Here is a 9,883-nt window from a genome sequence, read left to right as displayed (position 1 = left end):
TCAGCTTTTACTTAAAACATTTATTTGATCCAATTCTTTGGAATGTAATAGAGTCTGAGACAACAGAGACGGATGAGTCTGGGTGCTGACCAGAAAGTCAAAGTACAAACAATACTTTTAGTCACTTAAGGCCTCACTGCTTTTCCATTTTTTCTTACTTCCTTATTTCCTTTTCTTGTTTTTTCTGGATCTGAGACAGCAAAACAAAATTACAGAAGCAGTATTAAAAAATAAACAAAAAAAACATTTCTTCTTGTCATACAAAGAAAAAAAAAATGAAACAATGGCACGTACATCAGTGACGGTACAAAAACAAGGTGATATTATACCAAGTAAATAAAGTCGTTACGCTTCAGAGACGTATATAAGCTTTTTCGAGAATGAAAAACATCTCTGTAAATTTCAAACGGTGTTAAAAAGAAGCAACGATAACACTGTCCTCGCCTTCCTTCTTGCTCTCTTTTCATGAATCAACAGCACAAACACAGATTCTTTTTTTATTTTTAAATATATCAGTGCAACATTTGTTTTCACGTCGAGTGCTGCAGCATCCTTTCTCCTTTGAAGGGGAAGCTTCATCTAAAAACACCTTCTGTCAGATAATCTTGTGTCTGTTACTGTAAACATATGAGGTTGATATTTCTGTGTGATAATGAACAACAGTCAGAGCACCTTGATATGATTGAAAATGTCCGTTACTGCAACCAGGCGGTTACTTAACTCAAACTGATTTCCTCACTTTGAGCTCACTGGATGCCACATGTCAACGTAATGAAAAGTCAAACTATGATTACCTGCTTAATGGCTTTTTAATCTAAAGTATCTGTCGGCATAAAAGAACCTTCAGCGTGAATTGTCCTGTTAATTGTAACATAACATAAAACATGTTGGAGGTTGACGTGGTTATTGACCGGTAACACTTCTGTCTTTCAATCCTCCCGCCTGCACAGAAACACAACAAAAGCAGTTTCATATAAGTGTAAGTATTTATAAGGCTCATCGTTTTCAGTTTTTAACCAATTATTCTTTGAGAAATATCAGGATTCTTTAAAAAGGAATTGATTTCAGAGAAGTTCCTGCTGTAAGACGGCACTGATGAGTGTATGTTACAGTAATATTTGTAGCTAAGGAAGTAAAATGGGGACAAAGCTGCAGCAGAAAGTTGATTTCACTGCAAAACTTCAGATTTTTCTTTGGATAAAAAATGAAAATAACGAGCCCTATAGTTCCACGAGGCATTTCTGTTGGCTCTCTGCTCCGATTAGCTAGCAAACTCATTTCTGTTATGGAAACTGTTACGTCACTGTGTGTGCGTTATGGCCACTTTAGCTCAAGAATATTGAACTGTGAGGCAAGAATTGGATGATCGGCCGCAGTTTTAAATCCTTTCTCCTCTGATAGTCGACACAGAAAACACACGACAGCATCGTCCTGGCAAACATTATTTCTGCGCTCAGAGCGTCCACATCCTGTCAGCTCAATAAAAAGACGCTGCCGGAGGTCTTTCTGATGGCTGGACACGCTCCTCAAGGTTCAACAGTCATCTTGTGTGCCAGTGAGAAACGTTAGCAGTGAGAATATTTTCAATCCGTCTCCGTGGGACTGAGGTCGTCCGTTTTACCCTGTACAAAAGCTTCACTTGCCACGAGGCATCTCTGAGGCATCGCTCTATAATCTCAAAGCCGTTCCCGTCGTTGTAACAACCTTCCTGTTCCCAGAGCACAAACAGAAACTAAACGACGACAAAAAGAAAATCACAAAATGGCAACATTTGTAAAAGAAGCACAAACAACAGGTTTGTGTCTCTGTCTGTTAAAACCAATATCTTCTGTACATTTTAGAGATTAGGGTGATTCCAACATAGAAAGGATACTGCGGCACTGGTGTCTTTTTCTATAGAAAAAAGGGCGCTCAAATATATTAAAACCTATGTACAATATGTTGGATGTGTCATGTGCCATGAACATGAGGCCTTCAGGGCTCCTACACAGTTTCCATCCTGAACTTCCATAGTTTTCCCAAAAAGCTGTTCCTACACAGATCTACAGCGACACATGGGATGTTCGACAGTACACTACTGCAGCACAAACTAAGTGTTGCTGTATATTCACAATCTGGAAAAGTTTCCGGACTTTTCCTCACGTGTTGTGCGCAGGAACCCTGGACGGACGGAGCGCCGGCCGATGAGAAAACAACCAGCAGAAAAACAAGGCAACAGAAACATTTGAGGAAAAAAAAGGCACTGTTGGAACTAGACACAGGTCAACGGGTCACCACGGCACCCGCCTTCACACACACACACACACACACACACACACACACACACACACACACACACACACACACACACACACACACACACACGATAAACATGAGTGTACACAAACACTTCTACAGCTAGACTGACACCATAAATGCTTAAATGCAGATGTTTATGAATGTGACGCATACACACACACACACACATGCACACACACACACACACATGCACACACACACACACACACACACACACACGTCCAGCTAAAGATCCATATTTCAGAATAGCAAACTTCCCATACTCCGCTCTTTATCAACTATGATATCTGAAGAAAAGAAAGTCAAAACAAAAAATCATAACATTCCATAAAAGTACACAAACGATACTTTCATGTGAATTGGTCTCGACACCAGCACGTGATTACATGAAATCAACAAATCACGCCGAAAAACAAATAGAATCCTTAGTTTCTTCTTTTTCTTTTCTTTTTTTTTTGTTGCTGTACAGATTCTTTATACACAGTGCCCCCTGCAGGTCAGTCCTTTCCACTGCCGCTCCTGAGAAAAAAATTACATTGGCTCACTTTCAGCCCACCCTGCCGTCCCATTGGTGGCTCCAGCCCCCCCCCCCCACGTGTTTCTCCCACTTGATTGGCTGCATCAACGTGTCCTTGCGGAGCAATCCGCAGCTCCGTGTCTCTTCCCGCCTCACGCCTCTGAATAGTTATTCTGTCCATTCATCTTGTCCTTCTTTAGCTTCACACCGTCCACCAGCTCAAAGTTATAGTTTTCCAGGGCAGATAAGTTCCTGTCTGTCATGCTGCCCTGCGAGCAGGCGCAGTACAGGACGACGCCGCAGATGGCGCCGAGGAAGACGCCCAGCGCGGACATGGCGATGATGGTGATGAGGATGGGGTCCAGGGTCTTCAGCATGTTCCCCGGGCCGCCGAGCTCGCTGTTGTCCTGTGAGAGGGAGTCCATCGCTGCAAGAGGAAGACAACAAGATGGACGCACGTTATGTTCCGTTCAACTACTTACAGGTTTAAAGGACCAAACTGGTGCTTTCGCATGTTCCGCATCATAAAGTCATAAATCATAATTTGATGTTTTTCCTCGTCATCTAAAAGACGATAGGTCCACACATCTCAGCTCAGGAGCGACTCTAGCATCCTGTGAAGAGGCTGTGGAGACGTGTCCAGTAAAAACAAGAGCACATGCAACCAGACTGAACATATTGACACAGTAATGACAACATTTGGAGTCAATGTTACTCACGTAGGATGAAGATCTCAGTTGGCGGAGACGTTGGCGCTTCTGGATCTGGAGGGAAAACATTTTTTTGATTAAATGAAAAGAAAGCAAAGAAGAGCGACTTGTGAAGCCAACGTTATACGGACAGTATGACGCCATACTGTGGAGTTATAATAACACAACACACACCTTTGCAGTCCTCAGCACTGAGTCCATCTATGATCTGGATGTTGTCCACCGCTATGTGACCTGCACTGCGTCGGTCTGCCACGCCTTCCACGACCACCTGCGAACAACAACACAGTCGGTCACTGAAACCAAACGGCTTCTTTAAAAGGTGCAAAATGCAACTTGTTTAAATCACAGAAGAAGTAACAATAAGTCGTTTTTACATCACGTGTCCTTTAGGACATCACCAACAATTTTGTTTATTTAATTCTACTTAATATATTTCTCTAATTATTGGTATTCTCTTGTTGAAAATATGAAACGCTTTACTTCTTCCGACCCCGAACATGTGTTAAATTATAAGTAAAGAAAATCCCTATTTTTGGTTAAACTGCCTCTCCCAGCATGCATTGCGGCAGTCTATAACAGGGCTTTTATTAAAAAATGTGATTATTACAATTTCCCTGGTTTTGCTGCCTCTTTCTTTAATACACAGTAAAGCTTTGGATATGTTGTTTTGATGTTATGTCAGTTTTAGGCTAAATAACAGCTCATCAACAAAACAGAAAGGGAGAAGGAAGCATCTAAAAGTCCAAATAAACTTTGATGTCTCAAATAAAAAACTGATCACCTTAAAGAATCATCTGTCATCCTATGAAAGCAGAATAAAACAGTATGAATGTAAACTGTTACCTGATATGAGACACCGGAGTGTGGCAGTAGGACTCGTCCCTCCCTCCACCGGCTGCCCTGGTGCCCGCTGACCGTCCACAGGATCTGCCCCGCCTCCGCCTCCCTCCTCTGCTTGATGTGAAGCGCCCCCGCGTGTTCACCGAACATGTGGTACCAGAAGGACATGCACAGGTCGGCGTCCGGCGCGGTGATGGGCAGGCTGGCCAAACTCGCCACCTTCTCCTCAGCACCGTCGTCTTCGCCCATTTTACTCGGTGCGTCCGCGTCACCCAGCTGCATGTAGATGAAGTTCCCCGGCCCGCCTGCAGGGGGCAACAGAAGACAAGGAAAGAGCTGGCAGTGAGTCTAAAGACACGTTAACACACACTCTGTCCATCATTTCAAAAATATCAGTCAGCAATACTGACAACAGACAATAATATGATTAATATTAACCAATGAAAGAGTTAATTATTTATTGCATTTAATTGATTTCTAAATGTTAATACCTGCACGTGTGTCTCATTGTTCATTAACATCAAACCCAAGGACGGCACAGTGTTTTAATATCAGCATGCTACAGGAGACAAGATGACTCGACAGCACAAAGGGCTCGTTTTTTACTTGTGATCTGGTTAAGTCAAGAAATCAAGGTGAAATCATTCATTTCCCAGCTGTCGCTGTCTCCACAGAAACATCCATCACCGGAGCTTTGAATGGGGAGAAGGTCAGAGAGCTGAGGCGCGCTGATAAATCTGAGAACTGTGTGCTTTAAAAAGTCATGTTTTTCAAGGCCATTCATACATATTTAAAATGTTTTAAGGATCAAAGCATTTGCAAGTCTTATCCAGTGCTGCATTTTCAAAGGTTGTATGTCCTGTTCCTTGGCTGTTTAAGGTGCAATTCAGGTTGTGTTTTTACGCTTGTATTAGACATTTTATTCGTGATCACATTTCTGTTTAATTCAGATGTTCTTGTCGTCTGTCCGTATGCAAGTTCAGTCAAAGCTTCAACTTATTCGTCCATAAAAATGACATAAATATAAACACATACAACTATACTGTTGATTTGAAACTTCATATAAAAACACTATTTTTGGAGAGGATGTGTAATTATTAGTCCTGTAAAACATGCTCACGTCAACACAATGCTGGCCCTGTTTACCTTTATTTACAGCCGCATCTATCACCTACGTATCTTTAGTGTTTGTGCCTGGAGAACTTCCCGTCAACATGGACCCACTTATAGCATTACGTGTGTTTCTGCTCCGGATCCAGGCTGATCAGAACAAAACAAAGTTTGTGAACGTTTTCCACGTTCACAAACTCTTTGTCCTTCAGAGCAGGAATAAGGTTACCTGTCCAACGGGAATTTCTTACTACATCGTAGGCATCTTTTCCTCATTTAAAAAAAGAAAGAAAAGACTGAGGCACTGTTATGAATTCCCAGCAGCATAGCGTGTTATTTAAAGCTTACGGTAGTTAAGGCAGCTGCACAGTAACACGGAGAGCCACAGCTCTGCCGCAGCAGCTGTCGAGTGGAGCTGATTGTAAACAAAAGGTGAACACGCAGCTCCTACCTGTGTGGTCGAGGGTCGGCCCTCTGTGGACGGTGAGAGCCCCGTTGGTCTTGATGAACCACTCGGCCCCCGCCCCGCTCTCTCTGGTCCAGCCGCAGAACGACGAGAAGTCAAAGTTACAGGCGAACCACACGTACGCTGAACGAAAGAAAGAAAAGAGCAGCAGGAGGTGAGTTGAAGACGTTTCAGGGTTACATGAGCAGTCAGGAGAATAAGGAGCAACATGTCCTGAATTATTTGTTGTTGTGTTGATAGATTAATGATTGATTTTCTTTAGTTTCTTTTAAATATGGCGCTTAGGACATAAGAAACTGGAGGTTCACGCTGTCTACCCAAGATCTAACTCTCCTGGACACAAGAACACAATCCCTCACAGGCTTCCCTGTATTTAATATACAGTGTATATATACAAATAAATATATATAATAAAACAATTTATAAAAAAAAAATATATATATAAAATAAAATAAAAATATATATTAAGTATATATTAAAAAAAATAAAAATATATATATAGTGTATAATATATATATATCTTATATATATATTTAATATACAGGATATATATATATATAAATATATATATATATATATATATATATATATATATATATATATATATATATAGTGTATAATATATATATTTATATATATATTATATATTTAATATACAGTATATATTAAAAAAAAATATATATATATATATATATATATATATATATATATATATATAGAGAGGCTGTGGCATCCAGTAGGGTTATTCCTGTATATACTGTAGTAGAGGAATGAGTATCCTTGAAATTGAATCAAGCACTTTTATCAATTATACCAGTAATCTCATTCCTCGCTGTGTGTGAAGGTGAGAAAGTATGCCGGACTTGACTTCTCTGTAAAGTTCTTTCTGAGAGAAACCCAAAATCAACATTGACATATTTTAATTGACGTTAATTTAAATGATGTAGCAAATGTACTTATTTTATTTTAAGGCAATTAAGACAACGTTAACCACGTGTGGGAAACTGCAACCGTCATCCGGGAGAAATACCTGGAAACATGCGTGAGGATGCAGTTTGGTTGTATAAGGAAGTAATTTGTAGGACACATGTTTGTATGTGGCATCTGATTCTCTGTTGTCCATCGACTCTCTGACTTTGTAATCTGTGCTAAAAAGTACGATCATGTGCGGTGTTCACATTCTCCCCCGCTCAGAAGGGGAAGAGGAGAGCGCCCGAGCAAGAAAGTCTTGTAAAGTCAATATTAGAAAGCTGTTCCTGCTGTATTGTACACGCAGTATAAATTGTATAGCTTGTGGAAAACAAATCGCAGCAAACAAAAGAGGCTCATGCAGATGGAGCCGGGTGAGCGAGACGAAGAGAGACAGTTGTAACTGTAGACGTCGTACAGCGCCGCAGGGCACTCCCCACCGCAGCCTCGCTGAAACACAGGAACTAAGACGTCACCACTGATAGAAAACAGCGGCAAACACATACAGATGTTTGGGATCAGGACATCGAGAGAGAGAGAGAGAGAGAGAGAGGGGGATGTTGAAAGGCGTGGTGCCACCAGCATGTGGATGTGGCCCCTCAAAAAACCCCAAGCTAGAATTCCCTCCCTCCGGTCTGCCAGCAGTCAGTACACGACAGCAGCCAAATGAGTGCAGAACTCTCTGAATGCTGGACATGTTGTTCTGAGAGGCTAATAGGATGCAGAGATGACCGTGGAGCTGGTAACCCCCTGCTGCAACCCCAAGCTGTCTTCACGCGATGCTTCGTCTCGGCTAATTGAGACCCAAGAGGCCTTTTATTCTCTCGCTCCACCTTCACTCTGCCTTTCCGTCTCATCCCTATTTACCCCTCTTGCCGGCTCTCCCCGTCTTTGTCTCTCTGTCACTGCTCCTATCTTTCTACCTTTCTGCCTCATTCATCCCTCTCCTCCTCGGAGTTGGCAGCTTCCTCCAAATGAATTGAATTCGGTGTATTCACGAGGGGTGATAAAGCTGTGAAACGGAGCTTAGATGTTCGCGCAGGTGACACAAACAAAGCGCTGCATTTGGCTCTAAGTGCGGCGTGAATGCAGCATCAATGCACCAACACCTGCAAATAGTCAAAAAATGTGGTGCAATTTCTTTTTATAGGCTTTTGGGAACATGTGTCTCATGTTTTCCCATCATGTCTCCCAGTTTCACACAGAACACATCTCTGTACAAGGGGTCGAACATCAATCACAAATGACTTTTGACACCTAATTGTATTTCTTTAACAGACTTTTAATGTTAACGTCTTCATCTCTTTCTCTTTCGTCTGATTCCCTCGTTTCCCCAGATCAAAAACAACGCTGGTGCATTTCAGAGCAGATCCATCACGTCCCGCCTGCAGCCCGGTTGTGTGTATGGGCCGAGTTGCACTGAGCTAAAGTTTCATTTGTGAACTGGAGCGATGAAAAAGGCATTCACTCCCATGAAAGCCGGTTTCATTGTTCTCTGTGACTGCGGTCAGTACTCTTAGTGACACTGAATGATTGCACCATTGGCTGGAGTAATGCACTGATCTGGCAACCCTGAACAGGCACATTTGTTTGTGCATGTGCTGGTGAAACCACCGCGACAGTAAAGAGAAGAGAGGATGAAGAGTAGAGAAAGAGAAGTTGAGAGTGAGACGAAGAGGGAGGATGAAAGAGGAGAGGAGGGAAGTCAACAAGGAGGCAGATTGTGCCCGACATGCTCACCTGGTATGAAGTCCATGATGGGGTCGGCCGCCGTGGTGCCTCCTGCTACAAACAGATGGGACAGTCAGAGCGGGGTCAAAGGTCAGGTGGTTGGTCCCACCCCCACGCAGATGCCAACACACGAACACTCGGTTTACAAGAAAGCAATAGGAAGCTTTCATGTTGGTTTTCTTGATGATATTAATGTGATATCTATAGAAGATCAGTCATTTAATGCCGTTTATTCAGCTGATAAATGACACGGCTGTAGGGACGTGGACAGAGGGTCTGCCACATGACATTATTTACATGATATCATTATTAGATTCTTTATATATTTGATTTCATTTAACATAAAAAATCCAAATATCTTTGAAATAATTGCTTTTGAGAGAAAATCTTTACTTCGTCACAGGAACAGTGAGAAGAGAAGATGAAGGAGAACTTTAAAACCTTTAATGTAGCAAGTTAAACACATTTGTGTTAAACTCAGAGGGAGGATAACGGAGAATCTTTCATGTTTTTATTCCCAGTTTCCTCTCTGTCAATATCGAGAAGATAAACCAACATGGACATGAAAGAGATGAGCGCCTCGGGAAAAGAAGACACGCAAGAGCGTTTCATGTCCCGTAAAAGACGACTTTTAAATCTGCTCTTTTTACTTTTGAGATCACAAACACAGAGCCAGCATGTCGGACATATTAAAGGTTGTGGTTCTTCACCCATCACGATGTCGTAGTCCTCGGGAACCTCGACCTCGACGCCGCAGTCCCGCCGTCCTTCCTCGCAGTCTGTACCCAGGGTCGTGCCGGGGATGGTGATCGGCGCCGTGGTGGTCGCTCCAAACGTGGTCATGGGAAGCGTGGAGGCGATGGGCGTGGTGGGAGCTGCCGTAGTCGTTATGTCTGCACAGGGAGACGGATTAAAAGTGTTGTTGTAGCTCAGTTCTGTTGCGTCTCAGATGTATAGGTGTGTAACAACATGGCCGCCTTCTTCACAGCAAAAACTTTTCCAGGAAACCAAGAATCTTTTTTAGAAGCTTCGACACTGAACTTCCCTTTTCCACAGGAGGAACTAGCGTCTAAAATTAGTTAGCGGCCCCAGAAAAAGTCCTTACTGAGGGAACATTACTCTGGGATGACCTCGGATCTCGCAGGGCAGAGTTTTGCAACAGATGCTGACTGAGAAAAGACACAACGGAAGAATGAGTCCACTTCACCGGATCGTCACCGCTTCCATGTTAGTACTAAA

The 9,883-nt window shown here is 42.5% G+C and overlaps 1 protein-coding gene across 2 annotated transcripts in view; it reads right to left on the bottom strand.

Annotated features, from left to right (window-relative positions):
• Positions 1-9,883, bottom strand: part of LOC115022221 (neuropilin-1a-like) — a 69,327-nt gene continuing 59,444 nt past the window's right edge. Inside the window, exons 12-18 of one of the 2 annotated variants that reach the window (XM_029453160.1) lie at positions 9,355-9,537; positions 8,654-8,695; positions 5,930-6,067; positions 4,372-4,673; positions 3,700-3,796; positions 3,535-3,579; positions 1-3,242 (exon numbers count right to left, since the gene is read on the bottom strand). In XM_029453160.1, coding sequence (XP_029309020.1) covers positions 2,968-3,242; positions 3,535-3,579; positions 3,700-3,796; positions 4,372-4,673; positions 5,930-6,067; positions 8,654-8,695; positions 9,355-9,537 — 1,082 coding nt within the window. In that variant the 3' untranslated portion in view covers positions 1-2,967. Of the gene's footprint in view, positions 3,243-3,534; positions 3,580-3,699; positions 3,797-4,371; positions 4,674-5,929; positions 6,068-8,653; positions 8,699-9,354; positions 9,538-9,883 lie in introns of both variants that reach the window. The other variant, XM_029453159.1, reaches the window with a different exon arrangement.

This window comes from Cottoperca gobio, chromosome 17 (genome assembly GCF_900634415.1).
Source record: "Cottoperca gobio chromosome 17, fCotGob3.1, whole genome shotgun sequence".
NCBI lineage: Eukaryota > Metazoa > Chordata > Actinopteri > Perciformes > Bovichtidae > Cottoperca > Cottoperca gobio.
This window is presented reverse-complemented; position numbering and strand designations above follow the sequence as displayed.